We start from the raw sequence: 16550 nt of genomic DNA, 5'->3' as shown, positions 1-16550 counted from the left end.
GATCCTTCCGCCTCAGCCTTCCAAGTAGCTGGAACTACAGGCATGTGCTACCACACCTGGCTAATTTTTTGATTTATTGTAGAGATGAGGTCTTACCAAGTTGCCCAGGCGGGTCTCGAACCCATGGGCTCAGTCAATCCACTCACCTCAGCCCCCCAAGGCACGCGATTACAGGCTGACCCACTGAGACCGGCTATGATAAATTCTTAAATGGGCCAATGGTCAAGACAGGAAAAAATTTCCAGGGAAGGCTGGACTTGAGTCAGGATTTTATAGGACTTAGATGATTTGGCAAGAGGGAAGATGATTACAGTTGCTTTTATCTGTTTCACACAGCATATCTCTAAAGCACTACTGAGCAACATATTAGTCCTACATTAATTGCTAAATGTTCTTGACAGCAATAGAACAGTAAATAATTCAACTACAGATTGAAGTAGTCTACAATTCAGTTGTTTCACAAATTCAGATTGTCCTTCAACCCGATTAGCCCAATTTCAAGCAGTCTTACCATGTACACAGTCATTTATTTATTTTTATTGAAAATACAAAGTACTATTAAAGAAAAATTTAAATAAATAAGTCATTCCATATCCCCTTACACTAATACAATAACTTGTTTTGCATATTACCTTCCACATGCATAAAGACTTTCCAAAGTCACGATCATAGTGCACACACAGTTTTGTACTGTGCTCACTTTACTTACCATATCATCGACATGTCCATGTTTCTACACATTCTTCCAAATAATTTTTTTAACGGCAGTGTAATACTTCACTCTTCTGATTAGTACACTTTCTTCTCTGATATGGATTTTTTTCCAATTTTTTGCCATTACAAATACAAAAAATCTAATACATCTTCATGCATTTATCATTTTTTGAATTATTTTTAAGGTTAAAATGGGGCAAGGGATATGGTTATTTTTGTGGTCCTTGTTATGTAGTACCATATTGCATTCCCAAAAGGTTGGATCTATTTAAAATTCCATCTGAAATAAATGCATTAAACTCTCCTTCTAAAAAAAATTTTTTAAAATCAAAAGTGTAGGTAGTTTTAAACTTTAGTATTTAAGGTTAAAAATAATTACTGTCTCTTTTTTAAAAAATGAAGAGGGTGGAATAGATGATTTCACAGATAACTCAAGGAGTTAACATAAGCAAGGCATCCCAACTTTTCTCAAGCAATGGCACACGTGGAAAGCAACACTGCATGCACACTGAGGAAAAGGGAAAAAGGTGATTCTGGCCCAGAGGCTCTGAATTTAGGCACATCTGTAAACTGCAATGCCAGTGCGCATGGGTCAGGAAGTTCTAATCAAGGAGAATGTAAGTGACTCAACACAAGTCACAAAATCTAGCTAGTGGCAGAGCTGGGAAATGAAAGTAAACATCTTCGTGCCAATGTATTTTCTACTATATCACAATTGCTCTACATGCTTTCTGGCCCTAAAATTCAATTTCATATGCAGACATGTATCTATACTTAAGAATAAAGAGGATTTCCTAACATGCTTAAACTAAAGTCACCTAAGCTAGCACTTTACATCAAAGCTGAAAATTAAAAATAGCCCTCAGTATCAGCAGACATTTGACTATTTTCTCTGCAATTTTTCAGAGTTGCCATTCTTTTAGATTTAGTTTGTAAACTCTTTAAACAGTAATAATCTTCCGCACAGTATTTTGTATATCTCTGGTAGTCAGTAAATAAAGAAAAGTAACAATAAATTATCAACACTACAAATGGAAAAAAAAACTAGACTTAAAGTAAGCCCATATTCTAAATAATTCTAAAGGTGAAAAAAATTTTATGTGTTGATTTTGTAGAGGTAGAGAAGATTCTCTCTTTACATTTCAAATTCCTGTTAGCTAAACAGAACCTTAATATATAGTATCTAATACATTATAGACTCTTCAGAGACATTTCATTCCATAGAACGATTCTGACCTATCCCCAGTGTTGATGCTACCAGGAAGAAAAGATGCACAACAAAGGATTTCACCTTTTACCAAGCGTCAAATATTCCATATTACCTTTGAAAAGCAGAGATGACAGAAGTGACCCCCACTGATTCAACTGTGTACACATATACCTAAGACTCTTCTTGACCATTAATCACTGGGTTTGGGAGTAGAATGGGGTTAGGAATTAAAATGGACTAATCCCCTATTATGTGCCAGACACATGAACAAGTAAGAAACTCCAAACTGAGTTTCTGTTGCTGTTGTTGTGGTTTTGCTGTACTCCAAAACAGTGATTACCTGGTCATTTCCACAAATTCAATCAGACATTATACACACAAACACACCCATGAGACCGCATGGCACTGGGAAGATTACCCACTATTTCCCACTTATTAAGATCTGGATCATATTTCTCAATGCTCTGAAGATATGTTCCCTTTGAGTAGGAGTATCCTCCAGTGACATAAATACATCCATTCATGATGACGGCACCGCATTCCATCCTCCTCTCCATCATGGGAGCTATCTCTCTCCATTCATTCTGCTCAGGGTCATAGCATTCCGTGATTGTAGTTTGTCCACCGACTAGATAGAGCTTATTTTCAAATGGAACTGAGCACAATCCATATTCTTTTAAAAAGAAAAAAGAGAAGAATAGTTTTTTAAGAGTAACAAACAAAAGAGATATCATAGTGTGGTGATATAACAATCCTTTACCATTTAGTGCACAACAATAAGGTAGTGGTGACATTCTGGTTCTGGCACAAACTACTGCAACAGTGAGCCTTAAAATCCATTCCCGATCACCTGATTCAGATCACCTGTTCCTGTCCCACTGCCTTTATCCCTCAGCTCAACCTTTAGCTGGCTCTGTAGGGTGCCAGGGAGGAACCCATCCCACAGACCACCATCCTTCTGGGAATTTCCCAACAGACTGCTTTCATTTGACACCTATCTGTAAAAGATGGGAGCAGCAGGGTCTCTCTCATAGGAGAGACCTCTTTCTCTCTTTTCTCCCACTGCTGGGTTCAGTTACGGACACAAGAAAATCAAGAAACAGACACTCAGATTCCTGGGGTATGACAATCTGTTACCCTCAGAAGTTGTGAAACACGCCCTAGTCAGAGGGCTACTGGGGATCTGCATTCTGGGACAGGGACTCTGTATCTGGAGGTCCTCTTACTAGGCTGTCTTAGTGCTTCCCAGTTTATATATCTCCCCCTCCACTCCCAAACCTGTTGGTTCTTCAAGGCACCGGGATGTTTCACAACTCTACTTCCTCTCCCTTCTTCCCAGGGCTGTGATGAAGGTGAGGCTAGTGAGATGCTTAGGACGCAAAATGTAGGAAGGCATCGCTGAGTCACTCTCCGAGCAACTCCTTAAATTTTGTGCCTCAAGCATCTCACTTGCCTCATCCTAGTCCCAGCCCTATTTCTTCCACGTCCCACTTTTAATATCACTCCTAGCCTGTGAGTTCCTTCTCTGGGAATATTAGCCAAAAAGTTATACTTAAATACTTCTAGTTGCAGCCCTGAAGGAAGAGGAGGATTTCTCAGTGGCACTCATATCGGGGAAAGTAAAGATTTAGCTTGTTATCGCTGAGTTGTTCCTTCTGCCTTGAAGTCTCTCCTTGCCCAGGTCTTTGCATGGCTGCTTTCTTCTTGTCATTCGAGTCTTATCTTACTGTCACCTTTTCAGAGGGACTTCCCTGACTATCCAACCTGCAGTGGCCAGTAAGACATCTCTACCACATCATTCTGTTTTACTTCTCTCCATAGCACTTCTCATTATCTGGTATGCTTTCTTGTTTATTGCTCTCTATCCCTCCTAGCAGTGCAGGAACTGTGTCCTGCCCACTACTTCATTCTCTGCTGAAAAATGGTAAGTTCTTACAATGGTACCTTGTAAGAACTCAATAAATGTTTGCTGGATCAATGAATGAATTGTACCTTGTACCCTCTTGTGCCCTAATGTATCCCCACACTATCATTTGGAAGAAAAGCTTATTAGCAAAGTCTTCTTTAGAAGGAACATACAAGCCGGGCTCGGTGGCTCAGCCTGTAATCCCGTGCCTTTGGAAGGCTGAGGTGAGTGGATTGCCTGAGCCCACAGGTTCGAGACCCGCCTGGGCAGGCGAGACTTCATCGCTACAATAAATCAAAAAATGAGCTGGGCGTGGTAGCGCACGCCTGTAATTCCGGCTACTTGGAAGGCTGAGGCGGAAGGATCGCCGGAGCCCAGGAGGTCGAGGCTGCGGTGGCCAGGAGCGGCCACTGCACTCCAGTCTGGGCGACGGAGTGAGACTCTAACTAAAAAAAAAAGAACATACAATCAGAAATGTGATTTCCAACTGGGAATGGTGTCACATGCCTGTAATCCCAGCTATCCAGGAGGCTGAGGTGGGAAGATCACTTGAGCCCAGAAGTTCAAGGTTTTGAAGGCTAAGGATCTCAGAAGATGGCATTTTTTTGCTTTGATTCCACATACTGCTCTTAAATTTCTCACATCCAAGAAAATAAGAATTTTCCTATCTCTTAAAAACTCATTTGTTACTTTACAGTTATATGTATGTGTAGAATTTTTATAGGACTTAATTGTTTTAAGTACTTGTGAAACATTACTTATATAATTATATGAATTATTCCATCAATGGTTATTGTGAAAATTAATGATGGTTCAAAAATTTTATCAGCTGGTAAAAGTGAATCAACAAAGAGCTTAATAAGTTTTTCTTAAGTTACTTGAAGTTTACCAAAAAATCTTCAATTTGTGATTCTTATGTTAAGAAAGGTATCTTCGTTGGATGTAGTAGCTCACACCTATAACGCCAGCACTTTGGGAGACTAAGGCAGGAGGATCACTTGAGGCCAAGAATTTAAGACCAGTCTAGGCCACAGAGAAAGACCCTCATCTCTATGAAAACATTTTTAAAAGAAAAAAAGAAAAGTATCTCAGCCTTCCTATAGTAGTAAAAAAATGTTTAAAATAAAATGATTCCTGATCATTTTTCTTTTTTACCCCAATATAACAAACGTTCTGTTATTATCGATGGGAACTTTCTCTTCTTCAACTGTAACTGACTTTTTTCTTGTTGGTCAACTCCTTAAACTACTGAGGCTACAGGACTCTGTCTTGTTTACTGCATGCCTAGCACTATGTATACACAATAGCACACATGAAGCACTCAGCAAGTATCTGCTAGACATATGAATGAGCGAACAATAGAATGAGCAAGTTTGGGGAATAACACCATCTGTCTCAGCTCAAAGAGTTTACACACAAATATTAAACATCAATACACAGCAGTCTGTATTCAGTGTTATATGAGTGATAGGATCAAAGACATACAGGGATTAAAAGATAATCACAATATCCATCTGAATTGCTTAAAATTTTTTTTCCCTAAGATTTTTCTCATTGAAGAACCTGTAAAGCAGGGGTCCCCAAATCCCAGGCTACAGGCAGGTACCTGGTTTGTAGCCTGTTAGGAACTGGGCTGCATAGTAAAAGACGAGCTATGGGTGAGCCAGCATACTTTCATCTGTATTTACAGTCGCTCCCCATGGCTCGCGTTACCACCTGAGCTACACCTCCTGTCAGATCAGCACTGAAATGCTTGCTTTCATTTCCAACATCCTATCTTTGTGGAGCAGAGTCTTCTACAGTGACAACAACCAAAACAAGATTATGGAGTAGACTGGACATAAGCAACACACTTTGGGTGTCACTGTCTCCCATCACTCCCAGACAGGACCATCTAGCTGCAGGAAAACAGGCTCAGGGCTCCCACTGATTCTGCATTATGGTGAGTTGTATAATTATTTCATTATATATTACAATGTAATAATAATAAAGTGCACAACAAACACAGTACACTTGAATCACTCCAAAACCATCTCCACCCCTCCTCCTGCGCCCAGTCCATGGAAAAACAATCTTCCATTAAACTGGTCCCTAATGCCAAAAAAGGTTGGGGACCACTGCTACAAAAATTCCTTATTTTACTGGAAAGTAAAGCCAAACAGCCTATGCCACTTGTCAAGGTTAGGCAAGTACTTAAGTGGCAGAGCCAGGAGACAGCTCTCCCCTCACTTGATGCAGCTCTTCACAGGCCCTTCTCCCTGATCATGGACTGCTTCTTCCCTATTCTTCACACACTCTTCTTCCCTAGCTCATCCTTCAATTCAGGCTGTTTCCCAAGATTCTGCCTGTAACTGTCTTGCTGGTCCCACCCTCCCAAGGCATCTCATTCATCACCATACCAACAGCCATCATCCAAGCAAACAATCCCCAGATCTCTAAATTTAGCGACATTCCTCCTCCTCAGCTGCAGACCCATATCTCCCTTTGCTTGCTGAACAGCTCTTTTGGGTGCTCCAACTAGTCCTTTGCCCTAAACTACAAAGTGAGCTCATCATCTCCCCTCTTCTCCCTCCCTATCGGTTCCTCCTTCAGTATTCTCTATACTTCCAGACAACCAGCAAAAGACCCCTGGGTGACTGTCAGCTCCTTTCTCTCCCTCATTTCCTGTATTCAGTCAGTCAAGGAAACAATCAGCTGTTGAATCTGTATCATTCTTCACCTCTGTCCTTTTTTTTTGAGAAAGCAGGATTTATTAAGGGGACAGAAAAGCTCCCACAGTGGAAGGGGACCCGAAGGGGTTGCCCCTCTGTGCTTCTTTTCTACTACTTGCAGGCGTTTGGTATTTCTCAGCTGGTTTATTACCATAGTCTAGGCAGATCTCCCTGCCTTCTGCCTTTCTCCCAACCTATTCTAAAAGAGTTCTCTTCTTAAAACTAGAGCTGATCACATGTCATTCTCTTGCCTCAAACCTTTGATGGTTCTCCATTTTAAAAATTCTCCAGAATGACATGTTCTCCAACTGATCTGTCCCATCCTATCTCCCATTCTACTCTTACACTTCATTCATTCATGCCTACTCCCAAGTAATGGATACATGAGACTTTCCTTTCTGCCTTCCTCCACTGGACTGACTTCCTGCCAGAAAAACTCTTCCTCAAAAACTACCTTCCTTATTTGGCGACATTCTTTAAAGTCCAGGTCATAACCACCTATCGCTGGGAGCATTCTAAGATCGCCAGATTTCCATTCATTAGACTCAAGCCATCTCTATCCTCAATTTCAATAGCACTTGTTTGTATAGAAGATTTAGCAGATTGTCCTCTATTCCCATTATGCATGCATTTTTGCTACTGGATTCTGAATTTCTGTGGCAGCAGAAACTATGGTTAATCATCTCTGCATCTGATACTACCTTTCCCAATGTAGGATCTCAATAAATGTCATCTTGAATTTAATAAAATTATAGTCCCATGTTTTTCAGTTATACAAAGCAACCCCACTAAAGGGGTTAAGATAAAAGATAGCACTTATATTGCCTTTAAAAAATAATAGTAGTCATTTCCTCTCCATCTGAGCTATGTATCTTATGCTCACATACAAAGCTCAGATGGAGAAGAAATGACTACTATTATTTTTCAGTAATCTTATATAGATACATAACTCAGATTGAAAGCTATATATGTCAACTCAAGACTACCATCTGACATTCCTCAGGAGGTGCTGCTAAAGTGGATAAGAAACACGACTTGCTATGATTCAGCAAATACAGATGCAACTGCCTTCAAGAGATTAAGGCTATACCAGACTAGCTGAGTGGAGCAGGCCAAGGGCAAGAAAAACAACAACACAGGCCCCTTGGTCTGTGATGTAAGGAGAACTGGAGAGTGTGGGGGAAATGGAGCACACAAGCCTCATCTAACAGGAACTGCTACCACTGGGCTCCTGTGACTGCTGCCTAGAAGGAATACATCCAAGGCTGCCACACCTTCCCATTTTTCTAAAGGCCAGAAATTATGATTTTTATTTGAAATCTCCTACATCTTAAATGTTGGTAACAAGGCAGTTCAAAAATGTTTTAAGCACTGCGAAAGCTAAACAGAACATATCATGCAAGGTGCTAATTTGAAATGTTTTTAACATTTGGTTAAGAGAAAGTTTAATGTAAATCAAAACTTTACAAGTAGATGTATATTATAAGTTCCCATTGATTTATACTGTAATTTGATATTTATTTTGGATTGATTTTCAATTTGCCATGGCTTTTAATACTTTGGATCACTGCCTTTTCAGACTCTTTTTCAAGGAGTTAATAATCTATGTGCAACTTCAATCTATTAAGAGGCATTTATATGTAAGGGACTCGTTTTGTGAAATATATATATTAAATTTGTGATATAAATAACTGCCCTCTGTTTTGTTCATCTGACTTTTCAGGCATTGGATTCTCTTTGTAAAGGTAAGTATGTCAACAAAATAGAGTAATATCAAACTCATAAAGTTAATATGAGGTTCAGGTGAGACAACAGCAAAGCTGTTAGGACCACAGGCTCCATGCCAGACTGTCTGAGTTTGAAGCACACTTATAACAAGCACTAGCTGGCTGACTTTGGGCAATTTATTTAATCTCTTTGTGCCTCAGTGGCTTGTAATATGAGATAATAACAGTATCTTGCTCGCAGAATTATTGTGAGGTTTAAATAGATTAATACATGCAAAATGACTGAAATAGTGCCTGGCACATACTAACAGAATAAATGCTAGTTATTACTCAATATGAGTAGCTATTATTACTCTCCATTATAACTTCATCAGTTACAATAGAAAGCGGTGGTACATCTGGGTTGCTATTGCCCATTCTGTGATGTCTTCAAAGTCTTGGCAGCCTGTGGTTGAAGTTTCTTCTTAAAGCCTGGGGCATAGGAGATGCAGTGCCAGATTCAAGTGGGCTCCACCTGAACCATAAGATGGCACAGATGATGTATGGGCAAGAAGTAGCTGCACTGGTCGAAGGTCGAAAGCAGCAGAATCTGCTCTGTCAAGGAGAGGCAAATAGTTCAGTGGATATAGCATAGGCTAGGGAATCAGACCACCAGAATTTGAATTCTGGTACAGCACTTTCAAACTGTGTGACCTTGGGAAAGTTACTTATCCTTTCTAAGCCTCCATTTCCAAATATGTAAAATGGTGATAAACAACACCTATATACAGAGTTGTAGTAAGAATTTAAGATAATAGTACATACAAAGTACTTAGTTAGTGCCTGACCTATATAGAAGGTGCTAAGGAAGGTTGGTTACTACCATTACCCTCAGATGAGTCAAGCTTGTGAATTTCCACTACCCTCTCCATGACCCACATGGAAGCCCAATGCTCTATGGAAATGATTCAAAAAAAATACAGTGATATGAATCTTTCCTAATGAAAAAAGCTTAAATATATGGTATAACTGTAACAGGCTAAAACCTGTGCTTTCTCCCAAACTCTTCACAAAAAGACAAGGCAAAGAACAAAAGATGTCAAAGAAGGCAGGTCGTTCCTTATGAACAGACAACATGTCCCCTTTATGATTGTTAAGGTAAGGCCAACATATAGCTCTGCACATCATAGGAGTCAGTGCTTAATAGTAATTGAAACCCAGAAAAGAACATGCTTCTAAAAGAGGACACGACCTCTAGCAGAACTTCAATTACTGAGTACCCTTCCTGACTATTTGATAAACAGACAAGTGCTTTGTAACTGTGTTTTATATAAGCCATGGCATAAATGAAAGAAAGCACATAAAGAAAAAGGAAACACAAAGAAAGAACCTAAATAAAAAATATGTTAAGGAAACTACTATTTTTAACCACATAAGCTTAAAGTGTAACTGTAAAGAAATCAAGGAAAATATTTGCAGACATGATCTAATTGCATCTAATCATGATTACTGTTACATGGATATGTAAATAATGTGAGCCTTTTAGTTATACCCATGTGTAGTCTACCATAAAATTAGCATTTTCTATTTCCAGCCCATTTTAGCCATCACTTATGCCGATAAACTGCATCACAACATGTACTATTTGAGACAGTCTCTCATTACCTGGATGTGGACTGGAGGTGATGAGGCTCCATTCATTGATATCGGAGTTGTAGCTCTGTACCTTGTCATAGGTGCAGCTTCCTCTGTAGCCACAGTGGCCACCAATGACGTAGATAACATCATGTAAGACACAGGCAGTAGCATTTCCCACACCTGTGTGTTAATTAAAATCACATATTTAGATTAACCTTTCATTCTTTTTTTGCAATGAATACCAAGCTAAGTTTATTATTGTTTTTGTTATTATTGACGGCAAATGCCAAGGTATTGTGCTAGGTGCTATGAGAGAGAAAAGAATAAAAAAGGAAGGCTCCTTGTGCTTTTTTTTTCTTTTTCTTTTTTTTTTAGAAAGCAGGATTTATTGAGAAGACAGAAAAGCTCCCACAGTGGGAGGGGTCCCGAAGGGGTTGCCCTCCTTGTGCTCTTTTAAGGAAGGGTGTGACATGGACATAAAAACAGTCATGTACCACACTGACCTCATGGTCAATGAGGTGGTTCCATACGGTTATAATGGAGTTAAAAAATTCCTATCACCTAGTGATATTGTTGGAGCTGTTGTGAAGACATAGCTTAATTTTGTGGTGATGCTGATATAAACAGACCTCTTCAAGAAGAGCCTCAGGCAGGTCTTTCAGGAGGTAGCCATTGTTATCAAAGGAGATGAGGCTCCCTGTCTGTTATTGCCTCTGAAGATCTTCCAGCAGAAAAAGATGTGGAGGTGGGAGGCAGTGATATTGATGACCCTGATACTGTGTAGGCGTAGACTAATGTGTGTGTTCGTGTGTTCGCTTATTTTTTTCTTTTGAGTTTAACTCTTACTCTGTCCCCCAGGCTGGAGTGCAGTAGATCATAACTCACCATGACCTCAAACTTCTGGACTCAGGCGATCCTTCCAGCTCAGCCTCCTATGTAGCTGGGACTATAGACAAACGCCACTAAGCCGGGCTGATTTTTAAAATTTTTTTAGTAGAGACGAAGTCTCCCTATGTTGCCCAGGCTGGTCCTGAACTCCTAGCCTTAAGCAGTCCTCTCACTTTAACCTCCCAAATTGCTGAGATTACAGGTGTAAGTCACCATGCCCAGTCTGTGTCTTAGTTATTAACAAAAAAGTTTTAAAAGTCAATAAGGTAAATAAATAAAAACAGAAAAAAGCTTATAGAATAAGGGTAAAAAGAAAGTCTTTTTATACAGCTATATAATGAGTTTGTGTTATAAGTTAAGCGCTATTACAAGAGTCAAAAAGTTTAAAAAATTAAAAAGCTTATAAGGTAAAAAAGTTACAGTAAGCTAAGATTAATTTATTATTGAAGAAATAAAAATATTTATCTTATAAATTTAGTATAACCTAAGTATACAGTGTTTATAAAGTCTACAGTAGAGTATGGTAATGTCCTAGGCCTTCACATTCACCCACCATTCACTCCCTGACTCACCCAGGGCAACTTTCAGTCCTACAAGTTCCATTCATGGTAAGAGCCCTACAGAGGTGTGTCTTTTAAAAAAATCTTTTATACTATATTTTTACTGTATGTGTTCTATGTTTAGATACACAAATACTAACCATTGTGTTATAATTGCCTACAGTATTCCAGTATTTGGCACAGTAACATGTTACACAGGTTTGCAGTCTACGAACTATGTCATATAGATAGGCTATATCATATAGATAGCCATATAGTAGGCTATGTGCAAGTTCATGCTATGATAGTCCTACAAGGACAAAATCGCCTAACAATGCAGTTCTCAGAATGTATCCGCATCATTAAGTGATGCATGACTATAATTAGAACACAAGGTATGGAATGGAAAAAGTACCTAAAAAAGAGATAAAAGAACTACTGTGCTGAGTCAGAGCAAGACGACATTGCTTTTGACTAGGGAAATCACAGCAGGTGGTAGCAAAAGTGACAAGGGCCTTGGTAGGTAGAACTGTGGCAGATAGAGGTTAGAGGAAGCCATTCGAAGGCAGTGCAAAGACTTACTGGGAAATAACAAGTAGCCCAGTTTGATCAGGGCAGGTGGCACACTGGGGGTTGCTGCATGGGAATCAAGGCTGGCATGGTAAATTGAAGCCATGCAGCAGGGCATACTGATGTCCAACTAAGAATCTGTTCTTAATTCAGCGAGACGACTAAGGTTTTAAACAGAGGAAGAGAGGGACTAAAAAGGAAGGAGATGCATTAGAAAGACCGTGGTGCTGGTCCAGGTGAGAATTATCAAGGGCTTGATGTAGAAGAGACCTTGGGAAGTGCATGGAGGCAAGAGACACAGGTCAAATGGACAGGCCTTCATGACTGACTGAGTCCGAGACAAACCAGACTGATTCCGAGGTCCTCAGCCAAGAAAACTGGGAAACACTGATGCCACAGAAAGTAAGGAGAAGAAATAGGTTCAGTTGGGAAGAATGAAGAGTGAAAGAAAAATGATGAAACTTATTTTAGTTGAAATGTCAGTTTTATCTTTCTACCAACTTTTATTTAGCCTCTTTATGTGCACGATGCAGTTTAATCTTGTTGTTTATTTCTACCCCAAAATAAAAGTGGGTTTATAAGTAGGGCAGTTAAGATAGGGGAAAAGGGGCGATTTAGAAGTTCCTAATCAACTAAGTATTTATTTCTTCTCTGTCAATCACATCCCTAGACCAAAAAAAAAAAAAAAATTAAATCTGACTCCCCAAATTAAGTTTCATTACCAGAGAAAGCTGCTAGTTCACTTTATGATTGCAAAATATGACTATAATACAAATAAAAGAGAAAAATATTATCCTTTCTAAAAAAAAAAAAGGGAAACTGAAAGTTCAGTATGAATCCATCCATCAAAATAACTACAAGTCAAAACTGCACAAAACTGGCAAAGTGTTACCTTTTCCCAGAAGGAAGAGAGATAAACAAGAATCAAAGCTTCAGGTTAAAAACATAAAACTGGAACTTCAGATACAGCTGGCAAGTAGGAGAGAACTTTGGGGTATGAGGGTCTCCTGGTCCACTCAAGGCTAAGGCAAGAACATATATAGATTTCTTTCATAGTAGATACATCATTGCAGCATTCCCTCCACCGGCAAGTATTGTTTCAAACATAACTTTTAAAATTTCTGGCCAGGTATGGTGGCTCACACCTATAATCCCAGCACTCTGGGAGACTAAGGCAGGAGGAATGCTTGAGGCCAGGAGCTTGAGACCAGTTTGGGCAACATAGCGAGACTTTGTCTCTACAAAAAAATAAAAATAAATTAGCCAGGCCTGGTGGCACATGCCTGTAGTCCCAGCTACTTGGAGAGCTGAGGCGGGAGGATTGCCTGAGTCCAGGAGGTCGAGGCTGCAGTGAGCCTGGGGATAGAGTGAGACACCAACTTAAAAAAAAAAAAAAAGAAGTTTCAGTAAAGTAATAAACTTCCATCCTCAAAGAAATATACCCTAAATTACAAAACTATTGAAATTATTATCTCATCATTAAGAAACAGAAGCAGAAATGTATTCAAGTTAACAACAGCTGCTAAAATATTTGAAATTTCCTCGTTTCTTTTGCAGGAGAGGAGACAGGACATTCAGAAACATCCTGGAATCTGTAAGTGGTGGTCAAACTCAGGGCAAGTCAAAAACCAGAGCAGCAGTAGTAACAGGTTACATTTTCCCACCCTACCAACTACCACTGAATCTGTGGGCAAGCATGAGCATGGTCGGGATTTAGTATGAAAGAAATTTCTGCCCTACCAAAGCTGACATGTTCTATAATGACAGCCATGACAATAAGGCCTAACATTAACCGAATGCTTACTCTGTGACAGATACTGTCCTAAGCACTTCACAAACATAAATTCGTTTAATCCTTTCAGTGACGTTCAGCTAATATTACAATGGGTAATACTGTCATACCCACTGAACAGATGGCACAAGTGGGGCAGAGAGAGACTGAACTATTTGCCCAAGCTCTCCAGCAAGTAAACAGAAAGTAGGGATTTGGAGCCAGGCAATTCAGCCTCAGAAGCAGCGTGTCTGATCACAAGACCATTCTGCTTCTCAGCCTCCTGCTTGTCATCCAAGGATCATACCGGGTCAGATTTCCAGACCAGGTCAAATTCCCACACTCTTACTAGTGTTAAAAAAGAAACAGAGAGGCCTGGGAAGAAACATCTGGGACAGAATGACACAAATTTGGTAACAACCTACTGGTTATTTTTGTATAGTTCCCCAGCACCAATGAATAAACGTACTGAAATAAGATTTCAGTTTCACTTATTTTCCAGTGGGAGAGGAGACCAAGGCTAATACATTACCAAACACAGAAAAAAACACAGTGTTTAGCAGATAGATATTGAGACCCAGTAGTGTTTGTGTGGCTCTTTGTGCCACATGAGGGCTCTGTGGGCCCTCTCCTTTATACTATGAGACACGACTGAATCACAAAAAGCAGAGGTTATTTGTCTCTAGTTCTTGGGAGAATGTACTTTGTTACATCCTACAGAGAATAAACCTTACAAGGTTTTAATGCAGGTCTTCTTGACAGATAATCAGCATATTTTGAGAGGAAAAAACCTGGATAGTTAAAAGCAGAATTAAAAAGGGTTTGATTACAAGAGCAAGCGGAAAAAAACATGAACTAATAATACTATCCAGATTCGTCTCTTCATTTAGTCTTTGACTTAAATATAAATTCTTAAGATTCAAAGCAAGACCCAGAGTCAAGATATAAAGGAGAATGAATTATACCGTTTCCTTATATTAATGGCATTTCTTTTCTATCCTGAGTTATGCGATTAACGTAACTCTCAGATGACCTGGGGACCATATTATACTGGAACATTTTGTGCATCATTTGTATAATCCACTAGAGTCCCTAGACAGCACCCCAAAGTGATAAATTCAGGAGAATTGAGACTGCTGGCCCAGCCCCAGACAGCTAAAAAAACAAAAAAACAGAACAAACATAATCTGTACTTACCTTTAATCATGTTTGCAATAGGAATCCATTTCTCTTTCAACGGATCATAGAACTCAGCTTCTTCTGCCGGAGCCCCTTTTCTGTAACCACCTAAAGCATAGACACAGCCACCCAAGGTGACTGCACAGTGGTAATACCTGGCATTGAGCATTGGCAAACCTTCTGTCCATTCATCATTTTCACTGTTATAGATCCACACTGTGTCCAGAGCTTCTATGTTATCCGTCCTATAGCCCCCAGTTACATAAATGTTGGGTCCTAAACATGTAACACCATAGCTCTCCCTGGTATAATCTGGTATTTCTGCTCCCTGAATCCAGACATTTGTCAAAGGGTCCCATATGTGAACCTCTGATAAAGGATGCCAATAATAGCCTCCAATGATATACATTGTGGCTGTGGACCTCTGAGAAATCTCTTTATGCATGGGATTCAAAGCATTGTATATTAGAGAACGTATCTTATTTTCGGTCAGTAGGCAGCTTCTATGAAGGCCTAACGCTGTCTTTAAATACACTGGATCTATATCTATGTTGATATAGCTTAGTAGATTATATAGGCATTCAATTCGATTTTCTACATCATGAGCAGTCCACTTAATAACTGGTTCTATGATAGCTTCTTCTTTCCAAACACTGAGATTCTTTCTAGACAAGATAAAAAGAAACTTTTCAAGGCTGATTTCCAGAAATTCTTCTTGTTGCCATACGTCCTTAAACCTTGAACATAGAATTCTTCGAGATTCCTTCTCTAGTTCTGGACACACATGAAATTCTGCAAAGGAGTGCATTCCAATACAGTTATCAATATCCAGGTGCCTTACCAAAAACTGCTCACAAGCCTTCTTTACTGAAAGGAACTGTAGCAGATCTGCTGCCTCAAGCAGGCTTTGAACATTTCTTTTAGTTATTTCAATTTGGGAAGTGTATGCATAATTTACAAGGCCTTCCAGAATATCATGGTGGATGCCAGAGAGTTTTATTTTATTTTTAAATTTTTCTTTCATGTCAGCTGTGAACATTGCCTTAAAATAATTGCTGCAAGCAGCTAAAACAGCTCGGTGACAATGGAAGATTATGCCTGAAGGACACTGAAGGGTAATATCAGTAAATAATCCATCCAAATAAAAGGTTCTGAATGCATCCAGAAAATCCACTGGATGTGCTGAGTCCTTGAAAAGATAAATATAATCTTCTTGTCCTTTTAGAGCCATGGCTGCAATAAACATGAAATAATAAACGTGTTTTCAATTTTGCACATTACCTCAAATAACCGATGCTCAATATTCCAATCCTGTTAATAATTGACTATCATCGGCTATTCTCCAAAACTAGACTGAGTTCAGCATCCTAAGTAATAATAAAAACAAAATGTGGCTGGACTAAATCCGGGGCAGCTCTGAGCCTGAAACGAGGCCCCGGATTTTCCAGCAGTCCTTTCGAGAAGAGTCGACGTGCTGCCCCATTCACCCAGTCTCCGCAATCCGCCCGGGCCCGGCGGTTCGAGAGGAGAGCCCCACCGGTCCCCAAATCAACCTTCTCCCCGAGCGCCGTCTCCCTTTCCAATCAAAGCAAATCAAAATGCCGAGAGAGGGACGAGCAAATCGCAAGCGGACAAGAAATCTCGGGAAAGCGGCGCCGCGCGCCTCTCGGCTTCAGCAAGGAAAGACGCGCGAGCGGCCGGCCGGCCGGCGCCGCGAC

At 39.8% G+C, this 16550-nt stretch overlaps 1 protein-coding gene across 2 annotated transcripts in view; it reads right to left on the bottom strand.

The window, feature by feature from the left end:
- The window catches only part of KLHL23 (kelch like family member 23), a 40455-nt gene extending 24208 nt beyond the window's left edge, over positions 1-16247 (bottom strand). The window contains exons 1-3 of one of the 2 annotated variants that reach the window (XM_008058438.2): positions 14851-16247; positions 9913-10065; positions 516-2597 (exon numbers count right to left, since the gene is read on the bottom strand). In XM_008058438.2, coding sequence (XP_008056629.1) covers positions 2287-2597; positions 9913-10065; positions 14851-16078 — 1692 coding nt within the window. In that variant the 5' untranslated portion in view covers positions 16079-16247 and the 3' untranslated portion in view covers positions 516-2286. Of the gene's footprint in view, positions 1-515; positions 2598-9912; positions 10066-14850 lie in introns of those variants that run through there. The other variant, XM_021712543.1, reaches the window with a different exon arrangement.
- Positions 16248-16550: the final 303 nt, after the last annotated feature.

Source organism: Carlito syrichta, unplaced genomic scaffold (genome assembly GCF_000164805.1).
Source record: "Carlito syrichta isolate Samal-C Ts95f unplaced genomic scaffold, Tarsius_syrichta-2.0.1 Scaffold303340, whole genome shotgun sequence".
NCBI lineage: Eukaryota > Metazoa > Chordata > Mammalia > Primates > Tarsiidae > Carlito > Carlito syrichta.
The sequence above is the reverse complement of the archived record's forward strand: the minus strand, read 5'-3'. Positions and strand labels throughout refer to the sequence as shown.